This window comes from Sinocyclocheilus grahami, unplaced genomic scaffold, assembly GCF_001515645.1.
Source record: "Sinocyclocheilus grahami isolate Dianchi unplaced genomic scaffold, SAMN03320097.WGS_v1.1 scaffold159.1, whole genome shotgun sequence".
NCBI lineage: Eukaryota > Metazoa > Chordata > Actinopteri > Cypriniformes > Cyprinidae > Sinocyclocheilus > Sinocyclocheilus grahami.
This window is the reverse complement of record NW_015505338.1, coordinates 1,374,249-1,387,000: the sequence shown is the minus strand read 5'-3', so window position 1 is coordinate 1,387,000 and position 12,752 is coordinate 1,374,249. Positions and strand designations below refer to the sequence as shown.

General features: G+C 40.2%; 1 protein-coding gene across 14 annotated transcripts in view; it reads left to right on the top strand.

Moving 5' to 3' along the window:
• LOC107592830 (dedicator of cytokinesis protein 3-like) overlaps positions 1–11,185 on the top strand; it is a 275,733-nt gene extending 264,548 nt beyond the window's left edge. For 8 of the 14 annotated variants that reach the window (XM_016282388.1, XM_016282400.1, XM_016282393.1 and 5 more), the window contains 8 exons: positions 113–252; positions 2,429–2,561; positions 4,421–4,502; positions 4,603–4,721; positions 4,845–4,932; positions 5,964–6,083; positions 6,694–6,776; positions 9,565–11,185. In XM_016282388.1, the coding sequence (XP_016137874.1) occupies positions 113–252; positions 2,429–2,561; positions 4,421–4,502; positions 4,603–4,721; positions 4,845–4,932; positions 5,964–6,083; positions 6,694–6,776; positions 9,565–10,149 (1,350 nt within the window). In that variant the 3' untranslated portion in view covers positions 10,150–11,185. Of the gene's footprint in view, positions 1–112; positions 253–2,428; positions 2,562–4,420; positions 4,503–4,602; positions 4,722–4,844; positions 4,943–5,963; positions 6,084–6,693; positions 6,777–9,564 lie in introns of all 14 variants that reach the window. The other 6 variants (XM_016282394.1, XM_016282389.1, XR_001610031.1 and 3 more) reach the window with 5 other exon arrangements.
• Positions 11,186–12,752: the final 1,567 nt, after the last annotated feature.

Here is a 12,752-nt window from a genome sequence, read left to right as displayed (position 1 = left end):
CCTTACTCGTTGCACAGATTCAGTATCAAACGCCGTTTTTTGTAATATAAACTGGTGTACTGTATGAAATATGTGCTGGCATGAGTGCCAACAGTGTAGATATTCAGAGTAGTGTTTCTATGTGGCCCTGCAGGGCCTGCCCGGTCTGGATAAGCTGAGTCCGGCCTGCTCAGGGTCTAGCACCCCACGCGGCATCCTCGCCACCCACAGTCCCATGAGTCCTGAAAGTATCAAGTTCATGCACCGACACAGGTCAGTCCACCCGCACAGACACAGTCACGCATGCACACACTTTTATATATTGTATATAAACTTTGTAAATGAGCCCAAGTGTGTATTAGAACAAGAAAAACACGCTGTATGAATGAAAGGAATGTTTCAAGTTTTAGAGAGTATTTTAGCTAGAACATTCAGTTTGAACAGAAGCCAAATCAAATTCATTCACAAAATGGAAATCTATCCCGCAATCTTAATATACTTTTTTTCCCCTTTTTTTTAATGAGATTTAATAGCATAATAACACTATAAGCATGTAATGAGATATACAGTAACAGTATTATGAGGTGCCAAAAAGAAAATAAATATGGAAAATATGGAATAAGTTTGTATATTCAGATTTTTTTATTTGCTTTATCAGTCCAAAGTTTATTCGTGTTACTCATGTAAAATTTAATAAAATAAAAATGTAATTAATTTAAATTAAATTAAAATACATTTATATTTAAAATACATTTTTATTACACTTACAGCGGGTAAAATAAGTATTGAACACGTCCCCATTTTTCTCAGTAAATATATTTCTAAAGGTGCTGTTGACATTAAATTTTCACCAGATGTCGGTAGTAACCCAAGTAATCCATACATACAAATAAAACAAAACAAATAATTTCAGAAATTAAGTCATGTGTAATAAAATTCAAAGACACAAAGAAAAAGTATTGAACACACTTACTGAAATGTTTTTAATACTTTGTATAAAAGCCTTTGTTGGTAACGACAGCTTCAAGACGCCTCCTGTATGGAGAAACTAGTGGCATGCATTGCTCAGGTGTGATTTTGGCCCATTCTTTCACAGAGTCTTCAAATCCTGAAGGTTCTGTTGGCCTCTTCTATGAACTCTAATCTTTAGTTCGTATTTTTTATTGGATTCAAGTTAGGTGATTGGCTGGGCCATTCTAGGAGATTTATTTTCTTTCTCTGAAACCAATCAAGAGTTTCCTTGGCTGTGTTTGGGATCATTTTCTTGCTGAAATAGTGGACCCCTTGTTTCATCTTCATCATCCTGGCACTGTAGGCAGTGTTGCCAACTGCTTTCAATTGAAAGTAGCTAAAACTGGTAGCTAAATGTCACTAGATGACATCACAATGGCAAATTCACTGATCTATATAAAGATGAACGTAGATCAGTGGGCAAGATGAGAACTTAGATAAGGTTTGTCCAAGAAGTTGCTATATTTGTCCCTAAACTTTTGAAAAAAGTCTCAAAAGGGGCTAAATCTAGCTACAAAGTAACTAAATTGGCAACACTGGCTGTAGGTGTTGGGACTGAACCAGCTAAATACTTTCCACTGACTAGGGGCAGGATTGCTTTCTAATTACTTATAGATTTCAGCTGGTGTCTTGGCTTTCCATGCCTTTTTGCACCTCCCTTTCTTCATGTGTTCAATACCTTTCCTTCTGTCATTCCATTTTATTACACATAACTTAATTTATGAACTTCTTTGTTTTACTTTCCCTGCGTGTATGGATTACTTGGGTTATTACCGACATCTGGAGAAAATTTCAAGTCAACATCACTTTATGATTTTAATTTATATATTCCAAAAATGTTAATTCCATATATATATATATATATATATATATATATAATTTAAATATTTATTTGCTGTGTGGTTCCTCGTATTGCATTGTGATGAATTTGTCATCAGTGTGTGTTGCACACACATGTATGTGGGTTATAGACAGAGATTCCTGTTTTCTATAGACACAGCCCTTCCTCTCTCTTCACAAACACTCCTTGACCGTGTATTCCTCATAAACACATGTACACGCTCATGCTGCCCACCCTGAACACACTAGCTTCAGCTCTGCCACGTCTCTCTCATGTCTCTCTCTGTTTGTTCCTCTCTCTCCTTTTCGCTCTTCTGTCACTTTTCCTCACGTATGTTTGACATCTTTCTTTGTGCATGCTTTATATTCCTCTTGTTTCTTTCTTGTTTATTCTGTCTTTTTCCTCCTTTTTTGTTCATACTTGCATGGCTGCCTGTGTTCTACCACTCTACAATCTCTCTTTTTCCATCTTGATTGATTTTCCTTATCCATGCATGCGTTCCCCGTTCTCCACTTCTCCTGCTTTTCGTTTCCATTCCTATATTCCCTATCCCTCTCCTCTCCCTGTCTCTCTCTCTCTCTGTCTATCTGTCTCTAGCCCTCTGAATGTGTTGGGCTCTGTCCGCCACTCCTCCTCTTCTCTCTCCTCTCACACCTCCAGTGAGACAGGAAACCTGCTCATCCTGACAGACAGTATGATGGAGCACCCGGAGGACCTCTACCGCATGCAGGTGGGCTACATTAGCTCATAATGTACACATATAGTGCACAAATTCACCCTAGTGACCAAACAAAACACCCTAGCATTCATGCAGCCAAGTAGGCATGTAGAATATCCTAGCGTAACCCCTCTGGTTCTACTTAACCCTCTTAGAGTGGGATTCAAACCAACAACAGCCTTTAGTATCGGTCGCTAGTGCACCTCTTCAGGCCAGGGGAGCTAGGCTTACCTGCACAGCTCTTACTAGCTGGCCTCCGTTACAGTCACCCCCCCAAACCTCACTCCCATCTGGGTCACGGCACCAATGTAAAAGCCCTCTGGTTCTACTCACCCTTTGCGGCATAGGAGGTGGGCGTGTTAACAAAGATGCTAAAGACCATAGCCTCTAGCATCAGCTGCTAGTATACCTCCTTAGGCCAGAAGAATGAGGTTTACATGCACAACTCTAACTAGCTGGCCTCCGTTACAATCACCCCCTAAACCTCACTCCCATCCGGGTCACGGCACCAATTTTAAGCCCTCCAGTTCTACTCAACCCGCTCGGGGTGCATTTCCCAAAGCAACTATGATGGCAAGTTCTGTCGTTACCAATACAGTTCAATGAAACTTGCGACCGTTAGCTAATGATGCTTTTGGGAAACACACACCTGAGTGGGGTTTGAACCAGCCTTTCCGGCATTGGAGTTGGGCGCGCTAACAAGGACGCTAAAGACCGCAGCCTCTAGCATCAGTCACTAGTGTGCCTCTTTAGATCAGGGGTCTGAGGCTTACCTGCACAGCTCTTACTAGCTGGCCTCCGTCACACTAGCAACCACCTGCCACCTTGCAATGCCCTAGCAATGTCTTAGAAGGCTGTAGCAACCACATATAGTAACCTATAAGTACCATTGCACCACTTAGGAATGCCATCGTTACCACTCAGTACGGCCTAACAACTACCTGCAGTGCTTTAGTTAGCAATGCCTTAGTTATCACCCAGAACATCATAGAAGCCTAGCAACATCTCAGCAACCAGCCACCACGTAGCCTAACAACCCAACAGAACACCCTAGCATCTGCATAACAATGCCCTAACACTGCTAATACTCTATCAAGCACCTATACTATCTTATCAATGTCTTAATGTCTCATTTGGTCACTTCGTTATGTCCAGTGTAAACAGGCTCTAGCTGTTGTGGTGTGATGCGAGCAACAACAGTTACATCTGGTGTAGACACAGCATTAGCAGAGCAGCAACCACCCATCACCTAGCAACAGCCTAGCAACCACTCAGAACACCCTATCAATCTTACATCCACCTATTAGTGTCAACCACTTACAACAGCAATGCCCTAGCAATGCATTAGAACACACAAAGATCTGCAAAACAAGAGCTAGCATTGCTTAGCAACACCCTAGCAGACTAAGATCATCCATCCTAGCAACCACCAAGTGAGTACCCTAGTAACTACTCATAATATCCTAACAAAACCAGCATTAATGAACCCTCATAAGTCACCTACAATCACCCATGATCTATCAATACCCAAGCATCCTCTAAGAACCTAGAAACTGTCTAACGACATACTATCAGGAATATTGACTACCTTGCAACCACTCATAACACCCTAGCAACCACTTAAAAATGTCCTAGTGACCACCCAGAACACCATATCAATCTAGCATCCACCTAGCAGAAAATGTAAGGTGAATTTCTCAGAATTCCTGGAAATTTTCCTGGATTTTGGGAAGATTTTTTGGAATTTACTTGGAATTTTCCACCCTTTGCAACCCCAGACAACCTCTCAGAACACTTTAGCATCTATATAGCAACAAGAATGCCGTATCTGATCTTTTAAAGTCCTTTTTGCTTCCAATATAACACTTCAGCCAAGTCCATCATCGTCCAGTTTGAGCTCGACACATTCAGCTCCGTCTCAGATGATCAACTCAGGGCACAGCAGCATCAGAGGTGAGCGCCAATAAACTTTTCATAAAGTTTAACCTTGGGAACAGCTCAGTTGAAAGTCTCAACTTAAAACTGAGATATATTTTATTTACTTTCTCTCCAGTTGGGTCCCCATCACTACCTGACAGATACAGACACAACCGAGAGATATTAATGCTCCTACCACCACACAGGGACCGTCCCAGCAGTGCCATGTACCCCAACATGACCGAGAATGGACAGGTGCGTCTACCGCAAGACAAGCTAATTTGATTTGTTTTTTAAAAACCAGTACACAGTTTAAATGGTAAGGTGATGGCAGTAATATAATATCAAAATATTTTTTTCTTTTGCATTTTCCACCAGCCTACTAACCATCAGAGGGCTCTTTACCATCAGGTCATTGGTCCCTGCAAACCCTGCAGTGACCCCAATCTCTCTGTGGCTGATAAAGGTATGACTGGGTGTGTATGATTCTCTGAAGCCACTGTACCCCTCTATTCCTTCACAGTCCCACAATTCCCTCAGATCAGGCATAAATCCACAATACACACTGAAATTGCATACTGTCAGAGTAGGTACTGCATTTGATGAAGAACTTACTTTGTGACCGGTAGAAAGTATGTTCAATTTCGTATGTGTCTATGAATGAATGCAATTCGGATGTGCAATCCGTATGCATCACAGCTTTCCTTAACATTTGGAAACTGCACACAGTCTGTTAAAGTTCATGGTTTCTTCATTTTTAAGACTTAAATTTTGCTGGGGACGAACCAGACCAATTCAAGACCAAGTCTTTGAAGGGAAATTACTTGTACTTAACAGTTTCAGCCAACACATGTAAATGGTGAGTTTCAGTGTTGGTCTAGGCTGGTTTTGAGCTGATGTAACTGGTTTACCAGCATAACCATGCGGTTTACTAGTTCCAAACCAGCTCTGAACAGTCTGAAAATGCCATCATTATTTGCAGAAATTGTTATTAACTTGATCTCTGGTTTATCAAATTGTGCCTCAGCCTAAAAAAAGCTTTGAAAGCAAGACTTCCTTAAAATGTTCACCAAGAATCTTGTTCAAGTTTATTGCTGAATGCTGAGTCTAGTTGACCAACTTCACCAGCTAAGTAGAACAGCTGTCTTGGTAAAGCAGGTTTACCAAGGAAGTCTTGCTTGTTAAGCTGATTTTTGATAAACCAAACACTTGTTAATAATTAACAGTGGATACCAGAGTTTCCAGGCTAGTTAGTGCTAGTTTAGCTGGTATACCATCATGCTTGATACTCTCCAACACATCCTAGCTGGTTCTTTGTGAAGCTGGTTTGCTAAGGAAGTCTCATTTGTTAGGTTAGTTTAGCAGTCAATTGGATACACTAGGATCCAAACCTCAACATTTTAAACAGGAATTCCTGAGGTATGTGACCTTCAGATGAGGATCCAGCAGGTCAGTAATGAAATGTATAGTAATGGTGGTCTTTGTTCTTTCTGGCAGTGTTGACAGCTCCCAGCAGCTGGAGTTTGGACAGTGGCACCAGGGACACTCTGCCTTTCCTCTCTGCTCATGTCGGGAGTGTGATGGTCCCACCCGTTCCCCCCCGCACCCTTCCTCCCGGTAAGAAACAATATATTTGAGGAAAGGTTTCAATGAAGAGAAAGACATTTCATGAAACCATTCCTTTTACTTTTGGAATGGTTTGTAAAATGAATGTTTTGTCATTAGTTACATTGGATCTTCTACGCTTAAATCCATATATAGAAGCAAACTGGTGGTTGACAAATAACTTTGCACTGTTTTTCACACATTGTTCACCATTTGAATATTTTGTTTATTTTATTTTAAAATGCACATGCCAGTAAATTATAGGAAAAAAAACTTGTGGGGGGGGGGGGGTATATTGCTATTGCCATTTTTAATACAGTAATATTACACATCACGTCAACTGCCCAAATGTGGCATCTTCCTTTTCACCCACCCTACATTGGAAGTGTAGCATCCTCTTTTTCATTTAATAGTTATTCCCACATTTGATCATTGATCCTTTGCTGATCCATTGCTCCTCATTCCCTCTTCCCCACCCATTATTCTCCTCTGAACAGTTCAGAAAGAATCCTTCATAGTGCTTGCTGAGTGAATGTGCATGCTGACGTGTGTTTGCGTGCAAGTGTGTTCCGGTGTGTGCTCTTTCCAACCCTGGTTCTGTCCAACTGTGTCTCCCCTTTAGGACACTTCTCGATGCACTTTGATGCTTTCCACCACCAGATCAACGAACTCCCTCCAGCTCTCCCCGCGCGCTCTTTAAGAAAGGTATCCTCCGCCTAGATGTGTCCTGTTAGTCCTCGTCATGCATGTCCACACTAGCATTCCAAGATGTCTTACGTCCTGTAGACTTCAGATGTCCCCCAGTCAAATCACCCTGAGCCGAACTGTACCCGAGTCTGGTTCAGAATATTTTTTGGTGTTTGGGAGTTCTTGGTGTCCCTAAGATACTAAAGTGTTGTGGGTTCATATTGTAATTCATGTGCATGTGTATATGTATGCATCTGTAGTGCAATTATTATGTGTTTGTGAATGTATGTGCCTGGGTTGTATTTTCTCTGAAGATCAGTTGGATGAAAATTTGTAAAATGAAATTTGAAGGGTTCAGTCATCCAGAAAAACTTTTACATTTGTGGATTTAGCAGACACTTTTATACCAAGTGAATTAGAAAAAAGAGCAAAAGCAATTTGTCAAGAGGCAACAATATTGATAATATACAGTGCCATGTTTATTAGACCCATAGATGGGGAAGCAAACTAAAATAAAAAGTTACAATGGAATAATATTTAAATGTATTTGGTAGGGCTGTGCAAAAAATCGAATGCGATTTTCATGCTCATCTCGTCAGTAAAGCCGGTTCTGTGATTAGTAGTAAATCTCCAGCACGTGCTTTCAGATGGAGCAGCATTTAATACACAGAGCCGTAGTTCACTGACAAGCTACGCAAAATCGCGTTCAAAATCACAGGCGATTCATTGCCGATTATGAACGCGATTGTGCGTAGCTTGTCAGTGATCTACGGCTCTGTGTAGTAAATGCTGCTCCATCTGAAAGCACATGCTGGAGATGTACTACTAATCACAGAACCGGCTTTACTGACGAGATGAGCATGAAAATCGCATTTGATTTTTTGCACTGCCCTAGTCTTTGGAATAAAATATATTATTGTACTGTAAAATATTTAGTTACACTTAGAAGGTAGGTTTCAGCTCTGATAAAGGCTGAAAGAGGTTCTCAATTCTGCTTCTGGAGATCTACATTTCATTCCAAATTTGATCAATATACCAGAAGGAGCCAAACAAGGTCTGTGTTGCTTACTATGCTTACTGATGATGTTGGGAAATGCCATACTTTTGGGCAAACATATTTTCAAGTCTGTAATGTACAGCATCAAATCATTTTTGAATTTATGAATAGATTTCAGTCATGAGAACTCTCGGGATAGATTGTAAAATCTTTATAACTGTAAATAGAATCTACATAGGTTTGTCTTGGTGGACTAGATCTGCTACGCTGCTGCTACTGCAGAGCAAGTAGACTTACTTCTGCTAAATGCTCAGATCATAAAATTAAGGAAATATGCTGCTGCTGCTAGAGAAAGGAAGATTCCCCCATATAGCAGATCTAGACAGGTGGTACTGGGGAGGGGGTGGGCTAAGATGAGGACACGCATAGGTCACAGATGCAGCGTTCATTGAATATGTCCTGGTTTCATAGGTAAACAGTAATGAGTACTAAATCTGATTGGGAACTAACCAATTAGAACACAAGTAGAGTTTCATGGCTGAACTATTAATTCTAACTTAGGTTATTAGGTCGATCCTAATTATCTGAGTGGTCTGTTATGTTTATATTCAGTGAGCATATCTGCAATGTATTTAGGTCCTAGGCCATTGAGTGATTTATAAACGAGTAAAGGTACATTGAAATCAATCCTAAATATAACTGGAAGCCAGTGTAAGGACCTGAGGACTGGTGTGATATGCTCAGATTTTCTGGTTCTTGTCAGGATCCTGGCAGCAGCATTCTGTGTGAGCTGCAGCTGTCTAATAGTCTTCTTGGGAAGACCGGTGAGGAGACCATTACAATAGTCCACCCTGCTGGTGATAAAGGCATGTACAAGTTTCTCCAAGTCTTGACTGGAAACAAAACATCTAATTCTTGCAATGTTTTTGAGATGATAGTATGCTGATTTAGTTATTGCTTTGATATGACTACTGAAACTAAGGTCTGTCTCCAGAATCACACCAAGATTCTTGACTTGATCTTTGTTTCCAAATACAATGACTTCAGTTTTCTCCTTGTTTAACTGAAGAAAGTTCTGGCACATCCAACTGTTAATTTCATCAGTGCATTGGCAGACGGAGTCAATGGGGCTGTAGTCATTTGGCGATAAGGCTAGGTAAATCTGGGTATCATCAGCATAGCTGTGACAGACAATTTGGTTCTTTCTCATTATTTGACTTAGTGAGCGCATATAAAGGCTAAACAAGAGTGGTGCAAGAATTGTGCCTTGTGGGACTCCGCATGTCATGGACGTCCACTTAGACTTATGCTCTCCTATACTCACATAATAACATCTCCCTTCTAAGAATGACCTGAACCATTTGAGTACCTTCCCAGAAAGCCCGACCAAGTTTTCCAGTCTCTCTAGAAGTATTTTATGATCGACAGTGTCAAATGCAGCACTAAGATCTAGTAGTACCAGCACTGATATTTTGCCAGAATCAAAATGAAAGTTAATATAATTTATTATCTTAATGAGCGCTGTCTCTGTGCTGTGATGTGGTCGGAAACCAGATTGAACATTGTCCAGATATCCATTTGAGTTTAAGTAGTTGTTCAGCTGATTAAAAACTACCTTTTCAATAATCTTGCCTATAAAAGGAAGATTTGATATTGGTCTACAGTATAGTTGCTCAATATGGTGTTATCAAGATTGCTCTTTTTCTTTTTCTAATGTCATCCTACTGGTCTTACATTTTAACACTGCAACAGATGAGGTGCTAATGCAATATATTGTATATAAACACCTTGTTTACCTTTCCTCACCAGTCGCCCCTGCACCCTATACCTGCTTCACCCACCAGTCCACAATCGGGCCTGGATGGCAGTAACTCCACCTTGTCCGGCAGCGCCAGCAGTGGTGTCTCCTCCTTGAGCGAGAGCAACTTCGCCCAGTCCTCCTCCGAGCCTCCGGCTCGAGCCGACACCTTGGACTCGATGCCGAGCAGCCAGGCCTGGACCACGGACACGGAGGAAGCCGAGAGTCCCTACCTCCCTGTGCGCTACAGCGTCTCAGAGCCAGAAGTTCTGGACCCTCTCAAGCCCGCTCCCTGCCGTAGTCATTCAGCCCCATTGGGCGTAACCCCAGGGATGCCCACCGATGGGCACCACCATCATCACCTCCATCTCCACCATCACCACCCACATGCAATACACATCACCCATCCGCACTACCACCACCATGAGCCTACACCTGCTCTGCCTCCCAAACCTTACCTGAGGGAAGGGTGTATCCCTGAAGAGGACCTGAGGCCGGTTCCAAGGCCAATGCCACGCAAGATCTCCCAGCCTCTGCTCACTAACAAGGAGGAGCAGGCCAAGGTGGCCTGGGAACATGGCATCAGTGAAGAATAGATGAAAAGCAAGGTTAAACTTGGACTGTTGGCTTTAGTGTGATTGGTGGTTGGGTTTTGGGAAAGTCCCAAGAACTGACTGGGTTTGAACCTCTACTATACTTCCCATGTATCCAGTGTAGGTCTTTGAAACGTTTTAAGATGTGCTTGACATGTTGCTGAGTTTCTACATGCTAGTGAGACATTTTGTTGTGTGCTTAGTGGTTGTTGATTGGGAGTTGCCCAGGAGCCTTGAGTTCAAACTGCTTGTAGAGCCCAAGCTACTTCCCCTCATTAGTATCAGTATATTGATTGGATAATTAGTATCAGTATATTGATTGGATAATACAGATATGGTCCCGAAACAGACAGACTGTTCAGATGAAACAGGAAGCACAAAATCACATTCAGGTGGTTTTCAGGTGTGCCAGGTCCAAGCATTTCGTGTCCTAAGAGAGAAATACACCTCTTGTCAAGGTCTACAACTTGTTAACACTTCATAATCATCATTACAATAGTTTTGATTGATTGACATCATACAACTTTAAAAAGAGTGTCGATAAACCTTACCAATAGACGTTGTTCAGGTTGGGTTGCACTTTAGCACTTAACATTAGAGCACCAAATACCTTATAATTTTTGTCTATATATATATATTTTTTATCTAATTATTTAAAAATAATTTAGAAAGTGGTCAAAAGTGGATTTGTGGTTCCTTAGATAGTGGCTAAAATTGAAATTAAGTTCATCTCGGTAGCCCACATAAGGGTGGATTTCAGATTCACAAAGATATCTTCATTGACTAAATTCTCATTTCTTCTGACAAGATACTTCCCAGTCCAATGCAAAAGCCTCAGACGTGGTTTTATTAAAACAGCGGTTGATATAACATGCTAACACTTCATTACCAACCTAAAAAACACTTAACAGAACGTCTGCTACCTCCTGCACGGTTGCGGGAAGCTTCTCCTCAAGAGAGAATCTGCACTGATGTGACAGTAAGAGGCTTTTACAATCTTCGTAAAGCCTCATTACACCCACAATATTGTCGTGCTGCGAAAGCAAATCAGCCACTCTCAACGCTACTACCCCATTACGCTAATAACACAACAGCCAAAGCGCTGTTAAATCAAAGCCATTTCACAGATGTCTCCTCAAGGTAAAGCGGCTTTCGGTCTCAGTAGGTTCCTTTGGGAATTGATTTCCGTTTCTCTGAGTTGACAGTTTTCATAAAGAAGTATATTTTTAGATAGAGCTGTTATAAAATTCCAAGACTTTAATACAAATGTAAAGTATTAAAAAATACAAAAAGAGTGTTAGAATAAATACAGCTTAGATTATATCATATACTATATTGCTATGAAAGAATATATCACACATTTCTAAAGATGGAAACGAGGCAAGATTCATGAGTGTTTTATGTTGTGAGTTGAGTGACTTCGATAAGTCTTTCAGCTGCCGATAGATGCAAATTCGGTACCCGATGTTCTTTGCATATTAACTTCTGACGACTTGAACGTATGTGTTATTTAAAAAGCTAATTTCTATGTACAATGTGCATGTTCTCTTCAATGGTGGTGATAATATTATGCTACATCACTTGAAGGGAGGGTCTGGTAGAGATATTGCTTGTACTGTATATCTACACATCCTCATCCACAACACCATTAACAAGCATTTCATGTCATGTGAAACTGTTAATTATATCTGCTTTAAGCAAAACACCGCATATTGAGTCTGGAGTAAACTTAAGTGGCAGGAAAAATTTTAATCTTTTGGCCCATTTTAATTTCATTTTCCAAAAGAAAGCAAGAACATGCATCCAAGAAAGCGACAAATGGTAAAATCTGTATTTTAACATTGGCTTTTATTTTTGTATTATTGCTATTATGGGTATTGTCCCGTTCATTTTAGATTCTAATCTTTTTTTTTCCTGCACTGTTAGGCCTAGACAAATTTTATGATGTGGTTTAATTTGCTTTTATATCACTTAATTACAAAAATATGTTATGGGTTTGAAAAGTACTTTTTATTTATTAAAAGTTCTGGCATACAAACATGAATACAAAAGAATATACTTAAGGCTGCTTGTAGTATGAAATGTACTTCAACACCAATATTTGAAGAATATCAAAGGCAAAAGGCAAGTTTAAGGTGATCTTACAGTGTTTTTGTGTGATATGAAGACTGTACTGTGTTATCTTAATGGCTGATATGACTGATAGTTCATCACTCAAGGCCTTTTTATGGCCAGGGAAAGCAAATACATGCAAATGTTTTGATAGAGGACCTTCTTTAGATGTGGGAATCTCTAATGCATTGCATTACTAATATTCCCATCTGTTTTCCTTCCGTCAGACATAAACTGCAAATGTATCTCCATTCTGTCTATTCATTTGTATGCACTTCCTCCTGAAGTAAAACTTAGGTAAATGGTGATGGTATGTATTTGTAGATTATTATTTATTAATATTGTTTTTTGTTTACTTAATTATAGACATATATATGATGAAGTAAGAGTGTTACGTCTCCAAAGACATATAGAAATGGTTTGACTGATGAGTTATTAATAATTATTTATATTAACCGTAATATCTTAAGGTTAATAAATCATTGTATACACTT